The sequence below is a fragment of the Saccoglossus kowalevskii genome, chromosome 16 (assembly GCF_978046115.1).
Source record: "Saccoglossus kowalevskii chromosome 16, keSacKowa6.1, whole genome shotgun sequence".
Taxonomy (NCBI): domain Eukaryota; kingdom Metazoa; phylum Hemichordata; class Enteropneusta; family Harrimaniidae; genus Saccoglossus; species Saccoglossus kowalevskii.
In genome coordinates this window covers 10,964,614-10,991,535 of record NC_140656.1, presented here as the reverse complement: position 1 = coordinate 10,991,535, position 26,922 = coordinate 10,964,614, and the positions used below count along the sequence as shown (strand labels likewise).

Below are 26,922 nucleotides of genomic sequence, written 5' to 3'. Positions count from 1 at the left end.
GACGTTTGAAAAATTCATTTTAGAAGCATAACAATACAACGACTAGATTTGGTGTCACAGTTTGCTCCCAATTCATATTGGAATAATGCCAGCAATAATTAATAAAGCTTCTTCAGAATACCATTTATTCCCGACATCATATTCAGTGGCTAGTTCTCAGAAACTACAACAGTAAATAAATAAACAGAAATCATTTTGATGCCATGTTTGTAGAAGACACCGCCATATCAAATTTTGATTTGGACCATACCATTTCAAGCTGCAGGGTGTCTAAACAATGACTCAACAAACAATAAACACATCTTCCACCCACTACAAAAATTGAAGCCCTAATTGAACAACCAGGAAAGCAACAAATATCAGGCTGTATCTTGAAGACAACGAGATAACACATTACAACCAGTCATTACAAACATGAAATCCACCACCCGTCCCAATACACCCTACAGCACGAATGGTTCCTATACTTGTACAACAAGCTTAACCAATAGATGCACCTGATTGACTCATCAAATTTGTTGACCAACCACTCATTCTAATCAGTGCTGAGTGAGGGCGCTATTTACTGAGAGGAATCTTTTAAAAGCATTAAACAGATATAACAATTCAGCGATAACCCATCTTTGCACATATTTTTTTGTAGTCAGTAATGATGGCTTTAATCAGTTAAAATAGGCCAATTGGCCTGTCCTTAACAGTTTTTGCCAAAAAAGAATAGCACTTTATTTGAGAGTAGGGTAGTGTATTACACTCCCGGTATTACTAGTATTTATTAGTAACATGCACAGATTTCCAGTGAAACCATATCAGGTCTGCACATTATCACAAAGCATCATTGAAATCCAACGATTGATTCTTAAGATATTGTTGAAACAAACATACATATACAGACATCCATGAATACAGATACCTGCACAGATGAACTAAACTGCAACAAGTTCCAATGTGCCTTGAACACAGCAATCAAATACATACTTTGTCATATGCAAATTACTGCACTAGCTTCAGAATATCTGCCAAAAATTGGAAATTGAAGAATTTTTTCAGTGAATTAACATAGCTGGTAAAGGTTAACCCAATGCACGTGCACCATCAATATCAGCACTATAGACTAAATAGTGTCATAGAAGTTATTTAAGCATTTTTATAGTTTTTGGTAGCTAATTTGCAAAATTTTTCTCATGAACAAATTTCCATGTACAATGCAGCTACACAACAAAAACAGTTTTTGAGAAAAAGTCGCCCACATCTCAACATTCAGACTCCATACAAAATACCATCTGTATAGGTCAGCGGACCTCAAGTTGAGCTAAAAACAGCATAGGAATTTGTGTTTTGTAACACGCATTATAATCTGCATAGTTCAAGGTAACTTTCACCTTTAAAAGTGATTTTTTCAAATTTTAAAAAATTCTTTTGTGAAGTTTCAGGCAAATGCTTTGCTCTCTAAATCAACTCTCCAAACTTCTCAGATGAGTTTTTCTTTTTTTTTACCTCTCTGCAAATTTCTTGTTTCCAAGGTGAATGTTTTTCATCTTTGTGCATACACAGGGTATTCTCAAGCTCAGCTCAGGTTTTCTATTGGAGCAACAATAACTAAATTTGCAAGTTCAGTTTGTGGTAAATTAATGCACAATGTGGCTGTATGCACACAACTTCAAACAAACTTGCATATATGAAAGTGAAACAGGCAGCCTTTCATCTCGCTTGTTTAATTTTGAAAAATAAATAAAAATGTCATCACAAACACTCTTACTACTAGTAACATCTGAGCAGAGTGAAATGGTATATACAGCACATGTGAAGTGACAATATTATGATTGTTTTCCTACAAGCATTGTGCGATTTTGCGTAATACACTACTTCTGGTTGTATATGAAAAAATTATTAATGTAGTGAACAACATTATTGAAAATTTATGGGTCTCAAGTAGATATAACGAGTGGTACAGCGCACTGCTGATAAATTCAAATTTTCTAGATACGATGTCAACAAATTTGGGACTGTTACGTCAAAAGTGGTACATATAAACCAGTAAACAAGAAACTTGGCGACCAAGAAACTCCTTGAAAATAAACTCTCCCCCATGACGTGTGGATTGCATTCATTCTAAGGAAAATATACTTCATGACCATTGACTAGGTAGAAACCAGAGTGTACAAGAATGCACGACCAGTTAAGGGGAATGTCAAACTTAAACTTAAGTGTATATCAAACCTTCGACGAAACATGCCCGGCCCCGTGCCTTGCCGATGATTTTACTATTGTAATCTTCACACATTACTTATCGAGGAAACCAACACAATATTATTACTATACACTCATTGTAACCATTCTTGGTGACTACATAGAGTAGTCGTATCACTACGCTCAGGCATTATCGGTAGTATCCACATTTTTCTTTTAAAAAGCATGGCTGGGTACAGCCCCGCATTATTGAATGCATACATGATTAAGTGCAATACATGCTAGAACAGTCAGTTTTTCTATTATTTATTCATTCTTTCATTTACAGATACTGGTACAGGTTCAACCATACAAAAACAATGACATTAGGGGCAGTGGGCCAATCAAATGCTTGCGATAAATCAAATGCTAGCGATAAATCAAATGCTAGCGATAAATCAAATGCTAGCGATAAATCAAATGCTAGCGATAAATCAAATGCTAGCGATAAATCAAATGCTAGCGGTGACAGTATGTTTGTTGTAAGGAAGCAGATTGAAAACTCACTTTGACAGACTTAGAATTGCTGACCTGAGAGAAGGAACATTATTTCCAATCACATCCACAGTCAGGGGTGACATTGTCATAAAAGTGAACGTTGACAAAATGCAACTGCCGACTGTAGAGGGCACTCTTATCTAAGAAACAGTTCATTTCTTGAATTGTCCCACAAAGGCTTCAAAAAACTGCATTTTTAGTTCAGTACGTAGACAGTAAAGCATGTATCAATGCAAATCTGCACTTCCCTAAACACTCCTAGAGATTAATTTGTTGGGCAGTAACCTACAGTTACACGTTTGACAAGCACAAACCAGAGCGATCACAGAACATAGAGCTTATAAGACACACAATGGAATATCTAAAGCTGTGAACGTCTGGTTTTTCCCATTTCAACAGTATCATCATTAAACTGTAAAATTCCCCCAGTTTCCCAATACAATCCCTGTATTTTATTTATGCATTACTTAATTTATTATACAACCACCTGTCACACCCTATACCCGTGAATAGTACAACCCATCCACAAAATTACAAGGATTCAGCAATGGATAGAGATTATAAGATTTTCCTTATCAACAATAATCAACTTGATAGTTGATCAATTACTGAAAACAAAGAAAAAAGTCACTTTGTGTATTTACAGAATTCTGATTCCTTGCTAATGTACAAAACTTGAGATTGTGACCTTGGAAATGACACTATAACAACTCTATTGAATGTCTCAGATATGCCGGAGTCAAGACTTTTTGTTTTTTACATTTTTGCTATTTATTCATTTAATATCAATGAAAAAACAAGTTGGCAAATGGGAAGGTTTTACTTTGTGAAACCAACTGGTGGGGGAAGGAAATACAGACATGACATATTTCCATTACTTCTCACAAAAAGAATTATCAAATATTACTATGACGATGAAATATCAACAATCAATGATGGTAAGCCCAATATTTGACAGTGTTTTACCAACCATCCTACTGAATCATCAAAATGTGTCTAGGTAATATCACTGGAAAAGGCAAATACCATCTCAATAGTAATCTGATATATATACATTTTCACCTTAAAATGAAGATAAGATTGCATAAGTGATCTCTCTCTTAACAATACTAAAACTATGGATGGGATACGTATTCCTACTATTAAAGATGAAAAATAATTCAATCTAATTCAACACACTAGTCTATATCTAGTTATCTTATTTTTTACAAAATTCCTTCTTCAAAATATAGCCAGCCTTAACAGCGGCCTGTATTGCACCAAATATTTAATTACAAGTACAATTAAAAAATGTTGAATCAATACTACAACAACTCATTAAATGGCAATTCATTTTTAATAAACACAATGAAATTATCAAATGTCCTCTATAAACCATGTAATTGTATACAGCACAGAAAACCTGCAAGTAAATTTGAAGCAAGTTATATTCTAATTTATTGTAAATACAAAATAACAATCATCATATAGGATCTTGTGTCTTGAGGAGACTGCTCTCCATTTATGCCAGCCATCAGTTATATTCTACAAAAAATGTACATAAAATGCAAAAAAATGGGAAGACCGGAATTATATGGAGGTGTATGTAGTTTGTTCTGGTTCGTGGATTGAAGACAATTCCAACGGAAAAAGCCTAGAGTTATCATGGAAGAGATAATACACATTGGTATTAAACAAAAAACGGATTGTACTTACTGTTACAAACTTATAGTGTGGTCATTGGGTCAAACATAGGAATAGGAATAAAGCTGTGTTGTTCACCAACTCACTGCAAGGGTGTGTTCAGTTAGAGGAAAAAAATGTTCACTGTGTAAAACAGATTTGAAGAGCAACAAAGAATTGTTGTATGCACTCTTACCGTACACATCCTCAAAGTGAAAATGACAACATTGATACATTTGAACCTTAATAACCCTAGACCAAAGACAAAGAATCAATACCCAAAAAATTTAAAATTTAAAAAAAAAAAACTAACATTATCATGAGAATATTAACACCATATATTTTTCAAGTTTTTAATGTACAGATACCTTTTTTTTAAATTGAAAAGCCATGGCAGCTTGCATAATTAATTAGTTTAAAACACAACACCAATGAGAGAGTCTCTTGATTTATTCAGTTCTGTTTCAAATACTGATTTGATTTGAAAATAACATACATTTACCACCCTCTATTCACAGACTAAAGGGGTAGTCTCAACATGGTTCCCACAGGTTTTAGCATAGAAAATTTGAGACTTTTCACAACCATATTTTTGGAAATTCAGGACTGTGGCATACAGCGTGTCAATATTGCATAATTTTGAAATTCCTTTCATTTTTAAAACATTTCAAGACCTCTGAAATTTTTTTTATATCATTTTTTCAAAGACTTAAATATGTAAAAATAAAATGTAGGAACCCTGCCACTTTCTGTCCTCAGAATTTAAGGATAGTTTACATACTGACCTTTCACCCACAGAATAAAATGTAGTTTTACATACTGCCCAATTTTATTCACAGGATAGTTCTACATACCGCCCTCTATCCACAGAATATAAGGGTAGTTTTACATACCGCCCTCTATCCACAGAATATAAGGGTAGTTTTACATACCGCCCTCTATCCACAGAATATAAGGGTAGTTTTACATACCGCCCTCTATCCACCGAATACTGTAAGTGCATTAATTATTCACTGGTTTTTAACTGCTATTTTCATCGATAAGTAAAACCCGCTAAATTAAATGAACATGAACATGTAAAATAATAGTTATTGTTTTTCTGCCAAGTTTGTGAACTTAAAACCCAGTAAAATTGCTCAAAACATCAAAATAGTGAAATTAAACACAAGTGAAAATAAATTGTTTTACAGTATACGGGTAGTTTTATAATACTGCCCTCTATCCACAGAATATATGGGTAGTTCTACATACCGCCCTCTATCAGAATATATGGGTAGTTCTACATACCACCCTCTATCCTCAGAATACAAGGGTAGTTCTACATACCACCTTAGAATACTATGGCAATTCTACATACCACCCTCTATCCTTAAAATATAAGGGTAGTTCGACATGTCGCCCTCTATCCACAGAACACAAGGGTAGTTCTACTTACCGCCCTCTATCCACAGAATATAAAGGCAGTTCTACATACCACCTTCTATCCACGGAATACAAGGGTAGTTATACATACCGCCCTCTATCCACAGAATATAAAGGCAGTTCTACATACCGCCCTCTATCCACAGAATACAAGGGTAGTTCTACATACCGCCCTCTATCCACAGAATATAAAGGCAGTTCTACATACCACCTTCTATCCATAGAATACTATGGCAGTTCTACATACCGCCCTCTATCCTAAAAATATAAGGGTAGTTCGACATGTCGCCCTCTATCCACAGAATACAAGGGTAGTTCTACATACCGCCCTCTATTCACAGAATATAAAGGCAGTTCTACATACCACCCTCTATCCTCAGAATACAAGGGTAGTTCTACATACCACTATCCTCAGAATACAAGGGTAGTTTTACATACCCCCCTCTATCCTCAGAATATAATGGTAGTTCTACATACCACCTATCCTCAGAATATATGGGTAGTTCTACATACTACCTTCTATCCACAGAATATAAGGGTAGTTCTACATACCACCCTCTATCCACGGAATACAATGGCAGTTCTACATACCGCCCTCTATCCTCAAAATATAAAGGCAGTTCTACATACTGCCCTCTATCCACAGAATATAAGGGTAGTTTCATACATGAAACATGCACAGTGACTGGAAGCACTGCAGCAGCAGAACATGGAAAGAGCTCAACACTTTAGCACTTTCAGGAGGATTATCAATGCAAGTTGTAGAGAGAAATAATAAATGTACAGTTGAAGGAATGTCATTTCCTCATACCATCTACTGCATGGTTTTTAACATTGTTTTAAAACTGTTGTCACATCCCTTCCAATCAACAGTGTGAAATAGTCCATAGTGAGCCATCCACAAGGAAGCTTCTCATTCCCACAGTTCAAAAATTAACTCCCCAAAAGGCTAATTAACGACTTCAGAACCCAACAATTGGGCTTAATCATTGATATTCAAATGTTTTTAAGTTTTGAAATAGTCTTTAAAAAAAATCTGTCAGAGCCTGTGACAACTACATGCCGACTCCAAATGAAAACTCCAGCACCAAGTCCATGAAGAAATGTACACTTGTAAACATGGAGACTGCGACCTGGCAATCCTTTATATAGTAAAAATGTCGGGGCATTTTCCCCAATCTTGTGTCTTTTTAGCTTCAAAGTACTGTCCATTGAATACATGTATGAGTGATTTGGTCAAGGGGTCTTGTTTCTTTTCAAACCAGACAGCCTTGTGAGTTTCCACTGGTTTACCTGTAAGATTGAACACACATAATACAGCAACGACTCAACACATTCATATGGTATTTCTACTTCATATCCAGCATTTTCTGTTACTGAAATACTTAAAGATTTTTGAATTTATTGTTTTTTTGTATATCTTTGTGTTATTCTGCTGTGATAGCCGATTAATTTGCCTTGTCAACAATAAACATGCTGCATGACTGATTTCCTGTGCTGACTGATAATAAATTGGCCGGTGATATTCCCATGACAACAAAACATGAGTGAGAATTACAGTGATATCCTCACCTTCTGATTCTCGCTTGCGTCTACGCGCTCTCTGTTTCTCTTCCAGTTGAACCTTGACCTGGTTTGCTTCATTCCACAAACCTTCCTCCATGAGGCGTTGGTCAGGTCTCAATCGAGAGTCAGAAGGAGCCACATCCTCTTCTGGTTCATTCAAGGAGCATGCCATCTCAGTCATACCATATGTAAGATCCGTACCAGGACTATCAATTAATAATTAATTAGCATTAGTGTGCCGATCACCACATAGCAACCAAAACTTAACAGCAGTTAACCAACTATCCTCAAACAGTTTTGAGCAGCTAAAAACAGTTGACTGTAAACGCGCCAATCACATCACAAAATCTGGTGCTGTGTGTTATAATAAAGTTTTTGTTTAACCTTGTGCAGTAAAAGATGAGGTTTATATCAAATATACCTCATAATGCTGAACAATTTATCATATCCCCTCCTCCTAAATAGGCTAGGAAAATTCATTACTATCATCCTAAAGGGTATAACTCACGGTGGGTAATTGCGATGCCAGAGTAGTCTAGGGGGTCCAGTCTGGTATACTTGTTTCTCTTTACTACCTGAGCTGGGTCTTTCACCACCGTGTAGTATCTTAGCAGCTTCCATCTTCTTATCCCAAGTACCAGATATGACATACTTTGCTGTACCAGCAGCATCTGTCACAATACCAGTTACCTATAATATCAAATTCACCAATAACGGATTTGAAACTTGCACTCTGCCGTGATCGTGATCTGTTTATTGTATTTGTAATGAGAAACACCTGTGTGAATAAATGCAATATCCATCTGTTCATGTTCAAATTTCGCTGGTTTTCCCGATATTTGAAAGTTGCCACATTGAACCAATTTAGTTTCAAGTTAGAGTACTTGCAATATACGATTATCAAGACTCAAGGATATTGTTCATGAATTGTGGTTCAAAGTTCCATGCATTAAAAAAAAAATATCTTGTAAATTACTGTGACTCCCCCATTAATTTGTGTCAATGATGAATATACTAATCTCACCACGTTGGCCACAAAATATAAATCTACAGTGAAAAATGTTTATTTGTCTATTATCAGTGCAACAAGGGTAACTCATGACCCCGATTTGTAGCTCTGACATGAATCATTATAACAGCGCTCTCTATTGCTTACTGATTGACAAAGCTACAGCTGTTGAGAGGAAAGAAACAAGTATCAGAGGTGGAAACATAAGAAGTGTATCAGTTTCCTTGAGACCTTGTGTATTGCTGACCATCCTATTACCTGGCTTAACTCAGAATTAGCGACCGGCACACATGGCTGCCGTCCGGCACTATTGTTTTTGTTCATGACGCAACGAGAGCGCTGGAAGACAAAAGAATGTTTGAGAGGGGCGGATAATCAAAGCTTGGGTTATGTCACTCATTAAAAAAAACAATAGGCGTGAAACTCAACTCAACGAGTTGGCGACGTAAGAGGCCCAATGGCAATCAACACTCGTAAGTGTGAAACCATACTTAGCACGGCGGTAACCCATTGAAGTTGCCCGGTCTGAGTGGAGGCCCGACGTCACGTAAACGAATGTAAACGCATGTAAACGAATTCGTCTGAGTAGCATAAAAGACCACGAGCAGACATCAGCCCATCGAGACGCCGTGAAACGTGAGATGACTTCCGCTACCAGCCAAAACATCGGCGAAGTTATTCAACCCGAAGTGAAAAAAGATGCCATCACCTCTGCGTTTAAAGTTATGTATTTCCTCGCCAAGCGTCGTATACCGTATACAACAAACTTTGAACCAGTGTTGAATTTATTATCTCAACTTGGAATGTCAGTGAAAGCAGATTTACACGTCAGTAAGAGTGTCACATATTGCAGCGAGAGATCCATGCACGAAATGATAATTATTTTATCATCAGTGCTAGAAGACAAAACAATCAACGAGTTGAAGCAGTCAGAGTTTTATTCAATTATGCTGGACGAGACCACCGATGTGAGTGTCGGCGAACAATTAACATTAAACTGTAGGTACTTGGACTCAACTGGACATTTACGTGTAAAATTTTTGAAGATGGTCGAGCCACTGAAACCAGACGCTGACGACATTCATACTGTAACACTAAACGCAGAAAACATCACCAGGCATGTGACAACGTATTTCCGGGAAAATGAACTCGATTACGAAAAATTGGTTGGCGTGGGAACAGACGGCGCCGCTGTTATGACCGGCAAGCGATCTGGTGTTGTAAAACGATTGCAGGAAATAGCTACTACTGCAATCGGAATTCACTGTTGTGCGCACCGATTGCAACTAGCATCATCACAGGCCGCAAATGCAGTACCGTATGTAAAGAAATTCGTGTCGATTCTACGTCAATTATATGACTATTTTGACAACAGTGCTGTTCGTTCAGCGGGGCTCAGTGCTATCCAGACAACGCTACGAGAACAAGAACTAAAACTACTTCAACCATCATCTACACGCTGGCTCAGTGTCGATCTGTCAGTAACCAGATTGAAGAATATTTTTGCTTCCGTGCTGATGAGTCTCGACTGTGAGGGAGAGGAACGCAGTGATGCAAAAGCAGTTGGACTCCAAAATCTTATGTCGTCCTGGCGCTTCATTGCTACAATGTTGCTAATGTGCGACCTCTTGCCACACGTGAGCAGGCTTTCTAAGGCATTTCAAGCCAGCGAGTTTGAATATAGTAGTATGAAACCATTGGTCCGTTCTACCATTACTACAATAACCGACATGAAGCACAACGACGGCGAAAACCTACAACAGTTACCCGACTTGATCAACAAATTGCAACAATCTGATATCACAGTGAAAACACGTGCCGATGATGCAATTTTTTTCAAGAACAGCGTCCGCGGGAAGTACATTGATACATTGATTACAAACATCGAACAACGATTCCCAGACAAAGATAGCGGTATCCTCGGACATTTTAGTATATTCAAGCCCGATAGTTTACGCCGAGATAGCTCTACTACGTATGGCAACGCCGATGTGAGAGAACTGTCCCATCATTTTCTCCAACGCGAGGAGCAGCCTGACATTACAGCAGACGCCGTGAATGAATGGGGCAACTTCAAAAATTATTTAAAAGACACCATTTTACACCAACCAGATCTGACACCTGGCGCCGTCGTCGATGTCCTATGTACTACATCGTCGCTGCAATTCGGATTTCCGAAGATCGTCCAACTTGCCAAGATATACCGCGTTCTGCCATGCCATACCGCCGACTCCGAGAGAACTTTTTCTCAATTAAAATTGGTAAAAACAATTCCACGAAATCGCCTGGGTCAAGACAGTCTTGACAGTTTAATTAGAATTGCTGTTGACGGTCCATCTGTGGACACATACAACTACTCAAGTGCCGTGAAGAGATGGGCAGAGATGAAAAATAGACGCATATCGTTGAAGTAAGCGTGTAGATTTTAACAAACCAATTTGACCGCCTTTATAACAAAATATTTTCACACTTTAATATTTTCGTTTGGCTACAGCATTTTTTTAAAAACAAAAAATACAAACATTAAATTTCCAGTAGCTATTGATTTTTCTCAAAACAAAAATACAGAAAATAAGTTTTGTGAAGCATTATTTTATTTTGGCTGACTTCATAAAACCACATTAATTTAAAAACATATTTCATATTGTAACTGTAGTAATTATTTTGTGCCTTCAATTTGTTATGCATCATGTTTTCAAAGATGATTTGTTTGTGTATTATTTATCCTGTGTTGTGTTGTAATCTTCCATATTGTATAATAAATATCATTACATATGACCTGTGTTCTCATTAGTGTTTTGACTCCTGTTGAAAGAAATACTCATTCCCTGCGGCCATTTTGAATACTAATGAGTTCATGCATATTAATGAGCTCATGAATATTCATACCGTCCAGCACTCTCTGTCTGCTGGGGAGAACCCTGTTTTAATATTAATATTAAAACACTTTTCAATGTTTATGTATTTTAATTTCCATGCTACACATGTTGAGTAAAAGTTTTTCTCACCTTTCTCGGTATATCCCTCGAGAAATAACTATAAGCAGCGTATTTCAGGTGACAATTGTCTTTCGTTTTATGATTGAATATATCCATGTCTCCAGACTGCAAAATGGAAAATACAAACATTAGTGTATTACTCGTGATTAAGCCACATGTAGATCTTAATAAGCATATGTGGTGAGAATACACATCAGGGTTCCCTTCTATGTAGTACCACATTTGACGACTAATTTCTGCATCAACTGATATACGAGGACTGTTGACTGCTTTATTGTCAGTAGAGAACAATTTATGCAAATGACAAAGAAAATAGCCAAATTCGTAGAAGTGAACATTTATTGTGATTTTTAAGATAGTAATTGACATCAAAACTGATAGCAGCAAAAGTTAAATTGTTTACGGTTGATCATCCAGTAATCTGGGTACTGTTTGCATAAAGTTTATAGAAAATATGCTCCTCACCTGATCCACCCAGAGTTTTCCTACAATAATATTATGTACAGTAGTTGTAACCTTCCTCCATGTGTAATGGTTACCGGATTTCTTAAACCTTAGATGAGCTATCCCTTGCGGTATAATTAACAGGTATTTACCACGGAATTTGCTGGTCATTGTAAACTCCTGCCAGCATTCCCACTCCTTACTTTCACAGTGTAAAGCTGCAGCTGGAGGATGATGGCTCACCTGTGAAATAAATTTAACAGAAATATAAAGCATAGTGCAACTACAAATAAACCTGCACCACGTTATTCAAGAGAAGGGGGGGGGGGGGTATCCCGTCACCTCAGCATTGTTAGCTAACAATATGTAACACTTGCGAAGAACTCATCATGCTTGGAGAGCTCATGAACCTAGATCATTTGAAACCTGGCTTCTGTCATGACATACAAGTTGTCATTTATGGGTCAGGTCAGACAGCTGTGAAACTCCTTGTCAGTAGATGTGGAGATTTGAACTGCACCATGACTGGCACTTATAAGCGAGTTTTTCATACTTACAGAATTAGTTTCCTCAATCATTGCTAAAATAAGTATACACCAAAACTATTTGAATGAGCGACACCTAGGTGTAATTTCATCATGGTAACACTCACCTGTTCAGCTAATGATCTCCATCCCCAGTCGTCCGTCCTATCACATTCATAGGTCTCTCCTAAGAGTGGATTAAAGGGTTTTCCAGTCCTGTGAGTGGTATTAGCATAAGATGAAACTGTAAATGCTGCTACGTAGACTAACTGCTCACATGAATCATCACACTGGGCTGCCTTGTCCAGGATGTCTGAATATTCAAAATCTTCGGTAAGTCTCTGAAGCATGGATATTGGTTCATTAAAGTTCACCTAAAATAAAAACACAAATAGAGTATTATTGTGTATGCGTTAACATTTTCAGTGATATCAAAAATAAACAGATCTTATATAAGCACATGCACTACTAATATGTCGTACACATTTAGAGAAATTCAGTAATGGCTGTCATGGGAACGCGAAAAACAAGGTATAATTTGACAAAAGATATTACATGCATGATTCATTATTCATATAAATGATATGAAAAATTAATATTTTCAATAGATTGGTATGTTTTGTGGAATATATGCCCACCCCTATGTTTTTAGACATTTAACGAGTTGAGGGCATCCCCGAGTATAGGTTCAGGGTGTTTTTCCGAGCGTCAATGACATTTATTAAAATATGCATGTAAAAAGTGTATTTCATTGCATAATAATCGTGATTGGTATGGTAGTTTCTGCTTTTACGAGAAAACTCGCATTAATTTCAGAGTGCAAGGCGGCGAACGTATGAAACATGGTTCGCACCTTTTCTATTCTGTTATTTACTCAGGATGAACCCCGATGTTGCAATACTGAAGTAATCCGTATTTCTTCTGAGTAGTAGTTTTAGAAACGCCAAAAATGTGATCGTCAAGTCGTGAGACCTGGTCCTTGAACGTAGTTTTAATTTTCCGAATAATCGTCTCCATTGAGACCTTTGTGAACGGGATGTGAACGAGCCAACTATTCTTCAGCATGACTTGTTGGCGACCGTGAAAAGTTTAAATACTTCCTCCATCCTCAGTTTACCTTTTGAAAATTCAATCAACAGCTTTAGGAAAAAAAAAATCACCGTTTTTGTCGGAATCAGATCGCATTTTAACATCGCGGTAATTCACTTCCGCATTGCGATGAAAAAAATACTTTGTCAATAATCGGAAAACTTCGTCTGTACGACACAGCATTTTGATTGGTTAACGAAGGACGTGACCTGTCAGGTCAAAGGAAGTTGTTCAGGTCAAATCATGATGTAAAACACCATGACAGAAATTTCTTTGTATCGAGAGTTAACATACGATCAAAAAAATTCCACAACGAACATAATGATAAAGATCTTGCCTTTGACTGTTTTCCCACAGACCCTACCCATTTTTGCACCATAAATTCAGACTGTATGTAAACCGTATTGTAACAAGTCATTGAAAATGACACAGTCCCTGTTAAAGTTCTCTTTGTGCTCGTCATATTAAAGCGGAGGGGTTGTCACGAGCGTGTCCTTGAAACTTGAGTTCCAAATGGCGTATACAACAGATTGTTTATTTACATCAAAACACGTGTTTCGTGTCATAGTAATATGGCCAAAATAAAAACAGCCGTTATTCAGCCATCTTTGATCTGATTATGAAACACACTGATATGTATGATGTATGTGCCAAATACGAATGAAAATGGTACATAAATTGTGGAAATATAGTAGTAAGGCCAAAAAGTCAGATGGCTGTCATGGACATGCATCCTAACATGTATAAAGTACATGTATGTGCCAAATTTGAATGAAAACTAACAGAGCACGTCCAAGATACCGCATAAAAAAACAAAAACATGATGCCTGCCAGTCGACCATCTTTGATCCAATTGCGAAATAAATCGTCATGGACATGTATCCTAACATGTATAATCTATGTACCAAGTTTGAATGAAAACTGACAAAGCATGTCCAAAATACAACATTTTCAAAAAACAAGATGGCTGCCAGTCGGCCATTTTTAATCGAATCGCTAAACCACTGCATGTGCATATGTCCCACATAAGGTACAAGACACATGCAAAGATTGAACGGAATCGGTCCACAGGATTCTGAAATATGACGTTGGATAGACTGACGCACGGACAGACGGACACGGACGGTTGGACGGACAGACTCAGGAACTCACGGACGGTCGGGGACATGTATCCTAACATGTATGATCTATGTACTAAATTTGAATGAAAACTGACAAAGCATGTCCAAAATACAACATCTTTCAAAAAACAAGATGGCTGCCAGTCGGCCATCTTTGATCCAATTCTGAAATAAATCATCATGGACATGTATCCTAACATGTATAATCTATATACCAAGTTTGAATGAAAACTGACAAAGCATGTCCAAAATACAACATTTTCAAAAAACAAGATGCCTGCCAGTCGGCCATTTTGAATCGAATCGCTAAACCACTGCATGTGCATATGTCCCACATAAAGTACTAGGCACATGCAAAGAATGAACGGAATCAGTCCAAGGGATTCTGAGATATGACTCCGGACGGATGCACAAACGCACGGACACACGGACGGACGGAGACCGAATTATAAGTCCCCGTTTGCGGACTTCGTCCGAACGGGGACTAATAAAATGTGTGTATTTTTATGAACATGTTTGTTTCTTCATTGTAAAAAGTGTTGTGGAAATCAAAAAGACGTAATATTTTTCCAGAGACTGGCGCTGTGAACGAAAAATGCAATATGGATAATTTTTCGCAGTTGGGAAGATGGTTACAATTTTACCCCCCCCCCCCCAATTTTTTTCTTCTGAAGAGGTCCTTGAGTATAAGCCCACCCCCTAATTTTCCCGATTTTACATGTTCAGGCCCCTGGGCTTATACTCGGGGAAGTACGGTATATCATCAACATCATTTAGGCACTGCAGTTTCTGCATTTGTGGTTTGTTTTAATTTGAATATTGGTCGCAATTTACCTATGCTTTGATCACAGGAGTCTGCTTCATATACTAACTAATATGTGTGGACTTTAAAAAGTACAAAATAATATAATTCAATAATTTATGTCTGCAGAGCAATCAGTTGGTAAAAGAATGTATCAAAACAAGAGAACACATGTATGTACAAAAACAATATACTCACTGGCATGGGAATCTTAGATAATTCTTTGCCTATACAGTTCTTCATGATACTCCATAAATTAAGGCTAAAATTGGGTTTCTCTGGGATGGTTTTACGCCGCTGACGTCCCTTCCTCTGCTCTGGAGAATCAGATTTGCTTGAGCCACTCGTTTTGCTACTAGAGTCCGAGATATTCTGAAAAAACACAAAACAGAATCATCTTTGAGTATACCTGTAAACATTGCCTAGAGACACGATTTCAAATATTCCATATAAATGCATGGACAAAGAAGTTTTACATGTATGTTATAGCACGAGAGTGGTGGGTTGAGACAGCAATTGCAACCATTTAGGACAACTGCTCATTGCACTGCCACAAATCCTCGAAATAACAATGCCACATGCATTTGTTACAACCATCATATTTTAAATTATATTTCAAAATCAATCCTTTAAGACTGTACACAGTAGGTAAATTTATAGATAACTTACACTGACTTCAGAGCCACTTCTTGGAAGCGGCCCCTGTGTCTTTATTGTTATGACACTGCCTTGATTTTGTCTACCTGTTGACATCTCATCATCTGAACTGCTAAGATCTTCGTCGTATTTAGGACCCGCACCTTCACTACTTGCTATACTGGTTATACTTGCACCACTATCTGTACGCCTAAATAAACCAAATATTAATTAATAATTATAATCAAGTATACAACGTATACTTATGTATTACTGTTGAGATTTCCCAAACTGTTTCAACTTCCAAAGAAAATGAGCTTCATAAGACTGCGATTTTCGTGGAATACGACTATTCTTAAATCATCAAATCGAAAAAAAATTTAACAGTGGGAATTTGATGCTTTATGCTGCATTAGAAGCACATGAATGTGCGGCGACTATGTTTGTTTTGATTCTACTGAAAGTTGGCCAAGTTTACACTCATACATGTATATAATATTAATAGCTTTTACAAAGAATTTATACAAGTACATGCAGCAGCAAATATTATGTGTACATATCGGTAAATATACCATACTCGACCAACTTAGCGTACATGCTCAGCTAAGCACACCCCCCCCCCACACTTTTGGGACATCTCTATTCTCGAGTTCAAGTTTCGCGAAGCGCCCATCTCTTACAAAATGCCCCTAATTTGACTGTCTTATCATAAAACCTAGTCTTTGATCATTGTTTGACTTTTCTGAATACTGGTAATTGTTTTTATATAAAACAGTGTGGATATCAACTGCCATGAATATGTTTTGATTGCATTGTTACTCAATATACTGTTAAAGTTTTAATTTCACAAGAGAAACATTTGATGGAAAATCACAACATTTTTAAGCATTGGAGATTTTACTGGGCATGAAGTCACAATGACGAAATTTCTGATTCTGATATTTATAATGTTTATTATATGCCATGGCATGTATGTATGGGGGTCTAAAAACTAACTCTGCCACGCGATTGTGCGACTCGCCGAATGCCGATTATTGCACTCTGCGACAGGATCGCAGTGTCACTCTGCAAAGAGGACGATTCCTATTGGTTGGTGGGTCGAACAGCACGAATCCCAATGGTCGATGTTCACCGCAGGCCTTATAAAAAATTAAGTTTTAAATGCTAAAAATGGTATGGTAAAAAAATATGCCGCACTGTTCGGTGATCGACAAGCACATGGAAGACAAATTGTGGGACCAAACAAATGACACATGGTTTACGGGGATTAGACACATCACACCGCTGGCTCGAAAAGTTGAATAGTGTAACGTGCAACTTGGTTTTGACTGCCTATTTACAGTGTAACGTTATCGCCATCGCTCATTAGCATAGGCGGCAGCTTCAAAGCGAGTGGAACGCGAAGTACTTGTCACGCGTTCTGCAACGAATGTTGTACGTCTGCTTTGACTTTGTTGAGTGCATCAAGGAAAATAATTTGAATGCAGTGAAAAAAAATCATTCACGTGACGATGTGCAACATTTTGCCATGACAGCAGTTGTTTGCAATCGTCTGCCTTCGTTTAGATCATAAACGGACTCCACACTTGTGGCCTACGATCGAACAGCTGGTATTTTAACCACCAGAAATGAAATACTTTGTAACAGTTGTGAAAAATAAACAAAAACGGCGTTGGTTTGTGGTATGAATGTAATTATTTTTGTATCATAATTTTCGAAGTCAGTATTACTGAAAATTATGGTTTATTTTTTTAAATGAAAGCCAAATTTCGGTCGTAATGCAGAGAGAAGGGAAATTTTCTTTTTTTTTCTTGATTTTTCAATAATTGATAAAATGGTTAATTTGTACCTTGATTCATCATCCAAGCTTTTTGAAATTTCGGAAAGACCAGTGCTCAAACGCTAACACTACCGTAAAAATCATATTTGAGGCCGCAGCTTTAATAGAAGCCGCACCCCTAACTTGAGACATTGTTTCATGTTGAAATTGACAAGTTTTGATCCCAGGAAAAAGTCTGCAATATAAGCCGCACCCCAAACTTTCGCAAACCAAACAGCCACCACATATTTCAGAAAAAGATATACCATTTATTTTTAAATTAAGGAAAAATTTTTCTAACATTTTAATGTTTCCTGAAGCTCAGATTAGAGTCTAATTAAGGTTTTCCGTAGTCATTGACGCTTATTCAAGAGTACAGGTTTATTGTGGGTAGCGTGACTGGGTAAACTGCGTTTCCACAGTGAGCTGTTATTATCGTCAAAAGTGTTAAATTCTTCTTCAATGCTCAGCTCATCTTTCGAAAACAACTAATTTCTTGATTTAAAAAAAAATCATGCCGTTTTCCCATCAAAATCAAAGCCAAACGATCGCACCACAACAACGGTAAATTGCTTCCGCGTTTCGTTTACCATGAGGTCGCTGAACTACATTAACATATTTAAATGAGCTATGGTAATCACGTTGGCACCATCCAGCGTTTCGATTGGTTAATTAGCGACTTGACCTATCAGGTCAACAAAACAGTTTGAAGAGACTAGAGAGATGTTTGAACAAACATGGCGGATCTCGTATCGGATCGAGCGTTTATATGTGACCGCTTGCGGTGAAACCAAGTTGAATTTTCACAACAATTCAACGAATTTATTTTTTGTACATTATTGTAATCACTACTGAGTAATAATCAGCAATTGTAACACTTCGAAAACAAGTAAGTTATTCACTTGTGTGAAACGGAGCATGACCGTAATACCGTGATCATTTGCTACTAAGAATGCATTCGTTTTTGTTTTGACTTCTTTTAGAATATACTTTTCGTTATCAAAAAAAATAAGAAAATAAATATACATTACATTAAATAATATAATGAGTATTTTTTTTTTTTATCATGCGAACATTTTTTTTTTGATTAACTTTTTTAATTTCCCCGATGTCTGAATTAAACTTGGAATGTACAGTCACTCCTGCCAGAAGTCGAACATGTCGCAATCGACTGTGTCAGACGGCTGTCTCTCACTTGTGACAAATACCGGTGCTAACGAATTAGTCTATTCTATTCTAGTCTATTCTATTGTAGTATACGTAATCTGCAAATGCATACAATTTGTAGATATTATTTATTGTGCAGTATGTTATACTGTGAAATTTCGTTTGTGTATAAGTTTGTCTGTGTGTAAAAATCCGAAAATGCCTTAGAATCTCAACAATGTTGCAATGTCACAAACACGCAATGAGTGTCGTGCATCTCATTAGCATATCATTATCCCTTCTAGCCTTTTTTTTTGAAAAAAATTCCCACAGTTAACGAAGTGAATGCTCTAATTAAAGCCGCACCAAGACTTCACGCATCTGAATTCGTCCATTGAAAAAATGAATTTTAATTAAAGCCGCGGCCTCAATTAGGAATTTTACGGTACTACCTTTTCATTAATATTTGCATAATGTTTATAACATGTATATGTATACTACCAGTAATACTCTGTTGTTGACGATTCTGATAAAATGGGTGACAAGCTTCCTGTCGCAAACAGTGCATATTAATCTAACGTCCATTGTCAGCATTATTATCAGTCAAGACTTCGTCTGAGAAATCGTTTTATTTTCTAAGTCTATATTCTATTTTAATATCACCATCTTACTAACGCAATGATGATAAAAAGAAAGAAAGCAAAGACGCCAATGACAGACGAGGCAAAAAAAAATCTGCAACTCAGGGAGGGTCATATTCACCCGGCATATTTACTAATTTAGACTCGCTCGCAGCCTGTTGTGATTCCAATGAAAAATTACAGGACTTTCGCGTTCACCCCTCGTTTATGCAATTTATATTGATTTTTCAAGAATTTTTCATCGGAATCGCAACAGATTGCAAGCATGTCTATGTCATATTATGACCATCTTCGCGAGTGGTTAGAAAGGGACGATTAGGCTGAAATATTCACATCAACGCGAAAGAGTTCAAACTACTTAACCGATGACGACACCGATACGCGAGACCGTTGAGGGCCAGTGATCAGACGAATAAGTGAGTGCAGGAAATCTGTTGCTTGTCGACATCGGCCAAATAAACAAAGCAATCGTTTCCGTTTATGCAGAGAGCGTGCACCCATCTAATTTTCCATTGACACTGCCGTTTTAGATTTATATCTTCAGCAGTAGTTTCAATCCATTCACACAGTTTTACGTTTTTTCTCTCTTAATATTCTTAATAAAACGATATTGGTTGCCTAGAAACAGTTTGACCCGTTACACGCTTTATTTGGGAGTTCAAAGTGATGAATATAGTCATAACAAATTATACTTGCTAATGACAAAAAAGAACGTAACATCGTGTGAAACGTACTTCGCGCTCTACTCGCTTTACAGCTGCCGCCTATGCTAATGAGCATAGTTGCGAACAAAGCCTTACAACTTCAAGATGGCATTTGTTAATGTTACCAGCTCCTTGATGTTACACCGTAATAAGGCAGCCAACATCAACGTGCATGTGTTTTGTTACCCCTTTCATCCCCTCCGGGGGATGTTATATATGTTAATAAATCAATGTTAAATACTTGCTGATTACCGAACAGTGCGGCATGTAGTCGGTAAATACTTGTTTACCATAGTTCCCCGAGCAGTCGGCGAAATAACCATTTAAAACTGAACATTTCTATAAGGCATGCGGTGTACCTTTATATCGACCATGGAGGTAAATCGATCGACCATTGAGATTCACGCTTTTCGACCAACCAATGGGAATCGTGCTCAGAGTGCAATAATCGACATTCGGCGACTCGCACAATCGTGTCGCAGTGTTAGTTTTTAGACCCCCATACATACCTCCCGATGGCTGAAAAATCAACCCCATGCTGAAAATGTGCATGTCACCACATACCTGTGTCCTTTGATATGAGTTGGTATCTGCACTGTTGTTGTAAAGCTTGGTGATTCTTCTATAGCATCAAAGAATTCATTATCATCATCACTAAATTCTTCAGTAGCGCTACCTAGTATGAAAATAAATTACATAGGCAGGGTATAATTAACAAGTCGATATTGTTTCTGATGTTCATTGGTGGACAAGTATTGGGTATTCATTTATGAATGTAGAGGTCTTGAACTAGTTCAATGTTGGCATATGATTTGGATGTACGGTGAGATACCTAATGTGCGGCACAAGTCCTAAGTATGACCACCCAGCTTAGAAAGGATTAGATTCCTGTGGTTGGCTGCCTACTTAGCAGTGAAAAAATAACCGGGCGTGGGGTATTCCAATATGGGAGAATGATGAGTTTTACGTCTATGACCTGACTAGTAATTGTAGTACAAGTATATACCAAGTATTACAACCACATTGATGAAGCTGAATAAGATATCCATCCTACATGTCTGTATTTACCATAGTAGAATTTAATTCAGATAGGTATACGTCGTGGTGGTGGCAGTGGTAGTGTTAAACACATATTATGAAGGTATATTGTAAGGTTTCTACAGCTTTTGCACAAGAGCAGGACAAAGGCATAGGAATGAGGGTCAGTACAGGTAGAGAAAGGAATCAACAATATCACATTACCTGAGGTGACAGAGCACATCTAGGCATCATAGGAATGAGGGTCAGTACAGGTAGAGGAAGGAATCAACAATACCGGTATCACATTACCTGAGGTGACAGAGCACATCTAGGCATCATAGGAATGAGGGTCTGTACAGGTAGAGGAAGGAATCAACAATATCACATTACCTGAGGTGACAGAGCACATCTAGGCATCATAGGAATGAGGGTCTGTACATGTAGAGGAAGGAATCAACAATATCACATTACCTGAGGTGACAGAGCACATCTAGGCATCATAGGAATGAGGGTCAGTACAGGTAGAGAAAGGAATCAACAACATCACATTACCTGAGGTGACAGAGCACATCTAGGCATCATAGGAATGAGGGTCAGTACAGGTAGAGAAAGGAATCAACAACATCACATTACCTGAGGTGACAGAGCACATCTAGGAATCATGGGAATGAGGGACAATACAGGTAGAGAAAGGAATCAACAACATCACATTACCTGAGGTGACAGAGCACATCTAGGCATCATAGGAATGAGGGTCAGTACAGGTAGAGGAAGGAATCAACAATATCACATTACCTGAGGTGAAAGAGCACATCTAGGCATCATAAAGGTAGATGTGAGAACACCTACCTTTGGATTTACCTTTGTCCGGACCTAGATTTCCTCTACAAGCCCGTTCTAGTGTATTATGTTGTTTAGCTAATGTTTCAACTGTTTCTTCTAGGCGTAAACGCTGCTCTCTTTCATATTGTAATGCTCTCTGCCACTTCCTTCCTTGAGTTTGGGCTAGATCTAGATAATCTGCACATGCCTGAAAGGTAAAAAGAAATACACAATTTTGTTAATTAATTGATGTTGGGTATTGGATAATGAATGAACTGCAATTGATTAGTCTAACACTAAATATGTTGGGTATTTATGTTGGGTATTGGATAAAGGTCTATAGCACCAAGAGCCAAATGATTTCCATGACTTTTTCCAGACCTTTTTCCGAACTTTCATGACTCCCCCCCCCCCCAAGACATTTTGACCCTTAATTCAGGCCAACATCATCACCAAAGCTTATCAAAGTTCTTAAATGAATGAAGAAGATTTTTTTTATTTTTCCTGTAATTTAAAGACAATTCAAAGACTTTTCAGACCTCAAAAAATCCAAAGACTTTCAAAGGATTTCCCAACGCTATGGACCCTGTACTATTATTTTGGCTTCTAATTATATTGTTTGTTTGAATTTCATTCGCAAACATGTCTGAATAGCATTCTAACGTGCAAAGATTCAGGAAGATTTACCTTTGTTCTGAACTAATGCGGCCTGCAGTCATTCGAAACATGGGGGTTTCCCTAAATATTTCCTTTAATTCATATAATAAAATATGTCCCAAGACCAAAATAGAAGCTTGATCAGAATGAACTCAGCATGTAACTTTACCGGTAATATACATGTAATCTTTGCTCACATTTTTTAATTTGTTTTTCTCCTTGAAGATTACAATATTACACTGTGCAGACATCAAATAGTGTACCAGGTATGTAACACAGCATTTAAACAATAATAAATCATTACATAATAAACCCCTCAATCTTTCTATTTCGGGAAATTGTGACAAAATAGTATATTTGGCGAGAAAGTAAAACTGAGAATACATTGTTTCATCCTTCTAGTGCTTTTCCAATGTGGAAAAATACAATATATATTTACAATGTTAAAACCATAGCAACAGTCATGGCAAACATGTCACTGAGAATCTAGGCCAACATTTCATGTGTATCTGGAAGGCTCTATTATTAATGTACATGTAGTGTTATTATAATTTGAATCCTTGACATGAAAACCTTGGCATCAATTATAATAACCTACTTAAGTTTTACTATCAAATGAATATTACCATAAAGTAGATGAGGTTAAAGGTTATCTCTAATCATACAATGGGAAATATTCAATTAATCAGCTGACTTATATGGCAAGGTAGGTATTTGCATTTTATAGGTTACTTATTCCCATTATATATATAAGAGTATACTTCTTTTTTTATTCCTTTTTACAGAGAAAGATTCTATTATAAACAAACATAGTGACACTATTAAAACCTTGCCCAGGTTGATGTGTATGGGAAAATGCGCATAATTACTGATAAACAAAACCTTGTTGTATTCCGCTATCACTTATAGCAACAGAGTTGCTGTGCAGTAGACATTAAAATTTTGTGTAAATAAACAATGGATTTTACATTTGTTGTATATGTTGCATGTGACCCATATCGAACATGACAACTACACATATAAATGTAATTTTACCATTAAATATTACTATTATTATACATCTGTCACCGTGACGCCATTAGTTACAGCGTTCTGTAATTTTTCGGTATTTTACAGGGTATTTTCATCCTACCATTATAGAAAATGCGAATTCAAAATATGGTACGATTATGTGCATAAGTGTCCTCCAATATTAAAAACAAACATGGCTCAGACACTCAAGACAGTATGCCGTCACATCGACCTCCGCTGCACGTTGATGGATACTCACGGTGTACTGTCTTCGTGCATACTTTGAGGTATCCGCGTAATAACCTCATATTAATAACTGCAACCAACTAATCCTAACCCACTCCTTCAAACACACACGCAACCCCAACCAACCTAACTAAGGCAAGTCCCACATTGTTCAAGTTATGCACCATACAATCCAGTAATTAGAAAGTTACAGAGCATCATGTCGGATTTGAGCTAACATTATAACATTATAGGGCGGCAGTCGTCATGCTGCGTCCTGTTCAATATGGGACTCATAGCGACGTATACAACGCGTGTAAAATACATTGTTTATTTACATGAAATTCAAACACGCGCTGCGCAACGACCACTGTGCTTTAAATATTGTGTTTGACCTGAGTTGCATGGTAAGCAAGTTGACAGTCGCATGATATCTTGCCAGTTACTAAAAATGAGGTAATGGGATCAACACGTTTTCATTTGTTAAATATGCAAATTTCTTTAATATTCATCAATTTAATGAAGATATTAGAGAAATGGAAAATTCTGGAACATTCAACATGATTATATTATTTTGATGTCTGCAAGAACACAAAGCACAAATATCATAATTGAACAGGAGAGGAGGAAATAATATTTGATATAGTCATCACCAAACTGATTTGATTTGATTTGTATTCAAAGTGAACTCTGAATGAACCAGTAGTTGATCAAATCAGCAAAACAAGTATAACCGTCTCTCTCTCCCTCTCATATAGATTCACTGAAATATGGTGCATTCTCTTGTAGCATATTCTGGGAACAATGTACTTGTATGTACATGTACCTTGTCATGAAGATAATCCTAGACAATTAATAAGGTAAATTTATTAATAGCCTAATATCTTCATTTAATTTTATTAATCCAACATATCTGGCAAGATGTGATGACCAAAAATATGTGATAACCAGTGTTATGTTATAGGACATACATACAAGGTAATTTATCATATACAACCATTTGCATTTCATTACACATTTGTACCATGGCTATCTCAATAGACAAGTTTTGAGTTCTATTCAGATCATCAGAATGCTGGGAACCAGGAAAACCAGCAAATAAATTATGTGGGCTAAAAATCACAGCACCCCCCCCCCCACCCCATTATTGCACAAAAAACAACTGTTTTTATAATTTGGAACTTGTCTCTTGGCAAATGGGCATTCTAAAATTTGTGTTATATTTCGTAATTTGACATTATGACATGACATTGTATCAAAATACAGAAAACTCGTAATACCGAATTCACAACAAATTGACTACAAATTAAGCTAAGTGTACTCAGAGCGACAATGTGGACGGCTGAAACTTCACGAAATCCATGAAACACATTAGTTAAATCAATGTCAAGCGATTCAAGTAGTACTATGACTGGAAATTGGTTGATGCATTCTGACAATGATGATATTAAAATAATAATGATTTAACAAGTGAATAGAAACAACAGACACCTGCCCTTCTATACACAAAATGTTACCTTGCTCCTTTATTGTCACTGCACAAGGCAAAAAAAAAACGGATTTCAACTGATCACGATTTGCGGAAGAATTAACTGACCTTTTCCTGGTAACATTATAGTTTCAATTGTGTATGAGTAGTGACATTTTAAATATTAATGTTACACTGCCTAATGTAATGGAAATATCCAGAAAAAGAAAATTTTGAAATGAAGGTTGGAATTAAATCAGTCCAAATTTATCAACTGCTCATTAGTATTCTCAAAATTACATTTTTTAGGTTTAACTTTCGCAAGAGAGAAGAAAATTGTAAAATTTACAGCTGTAACATTTTTACTTGATTATTTATTTTGTGGAAAGAAAACACTCAATTTAACAAATTGAACATTTCTGAAATGATTTACTGCTCGCTACATAATTTTTTTTTCTCTTCAAATCCTTGTTTGCGTCACATATCATGTGATATACTTCACCAATGGTTTAGAATAAACCAATTACCGGCATATTTACATAAACGCAGAGATAAAACTCTATGAGGCTTTTTGTGCAAAGTGTGTTACTGTTACAAAATGACAGCCAATATGTTTATAATATTACAAGCTATAGGGTATAGGTGTAGCACTGACATTATTTCTATACATTTGAAAACAATCAGTTGGAAATGAAATCAAACTTGTTTCCATGGTTCTGTATTAAAGAAGAATTATTCCACTACACTGAGTCTATTGATAGATATTCATGCACAGTTTCCATGGGAGAGTCATCAATAATAAGCCTTGACATATGCTTTTATTGCGTTATAACGAGGTTGTTTTCATATATAATCATATATGATGACACGCTTTCAAAAAAAGTGTTATTAAGATTTTGAGGTAAAATGCTTTTGACCACTTTTTAAAGATGAATTTGTACATTGGCACTGATGCTAATGCTAATTTTTATAGTTGAGAATCATTATTTTTAGTATACTTATTTCACACTCAGTAAATGTAGATTATTGTATGATATGATATATGATATATGATACGATACAAAATGTATGATATGATACTTTGTAAGCAAATGTTGTATTGTTGAAAACTTATTAATTACAGTGCCAATTTTTGCTTTATGTGCCTCTGTTCAATGAATTTTATCCCTGTGAATGTTTGAGAGCTGCCATCTGATTCAGGTTTGCCATAGTTTGTGTAGGTTGGAAGTTATTTTCATGAGTGATGGTTCCAGACACCATATTGTTTATAGTGTACATGTATTTGCAGAGGTGGAGAGGTGAAGGATATCTTAAGATAATGGATTTGATTAGCATATCGTAAACATCGTGCAAATGTGAGTCACTAACGAGGCTCTCCATCAACAATAACTGTGGGTACATCAATGTATCA

General features: G+C 36.7%; 1 protein-coding gene across 2 annotated transcripts in view; it reads right to left on the bottom strand.

The window, feature by feature from the left end:
- Positions 1–2,477: 2,477 nt before the first annotated feature.
- The window catches only part of LOC100372322 (oxysterol-binding protein 2-like), a 93,193-nt gene continuing 68,748 nt past the window's right edge, over positions 2,478–26,922 (bottom strand). Inside the window, exons 4-13 of one of the 2 annotated variants that reach the window (XM_085491024.1) lie at positions 22,178–22,358; positions 20,873–20,984; positions 16,032–16,209; positions 15,561–15,734; positions 12,479–12,724; positions 11,848–12,069; positions 11,392–11,487; positions 7,883–8,064; positions 7,381–7,580; positions 2,478–7,101 (exon numbers count right to left, since the gene is read on the bottom strand). In XM_085491024.1, the coding sequence (XP_085347150.1) occupies positions 6,953–7,101; positions 7,381–7,580; positions 7,883–8,064; positions 11,392–11,487; positions 11,848–12,069; positions 12,479–12,724; positions 15,561–15,734; positions 16,032–16,209; positions 20,873–20,984; positions 22,178–22,358 (1,740 nt within the window). In that variant the 3' untranslated portion in view covers positions 2,478–6,952. The remainder of the gene's footprint in view (positions 7,102–7,380; positions 7,581–7,882; positions 8,065–11,391; positions 11,488–11,847; positions 12,070–12,478; positions 12,725–15,560; positions 15,735–16,031; positions 16,210–20,872; positions 20,985–22,177; positions 22,359–26,922) is intronic. The other variant, XM_085491026.1, reaches the window with a different exon arrangement.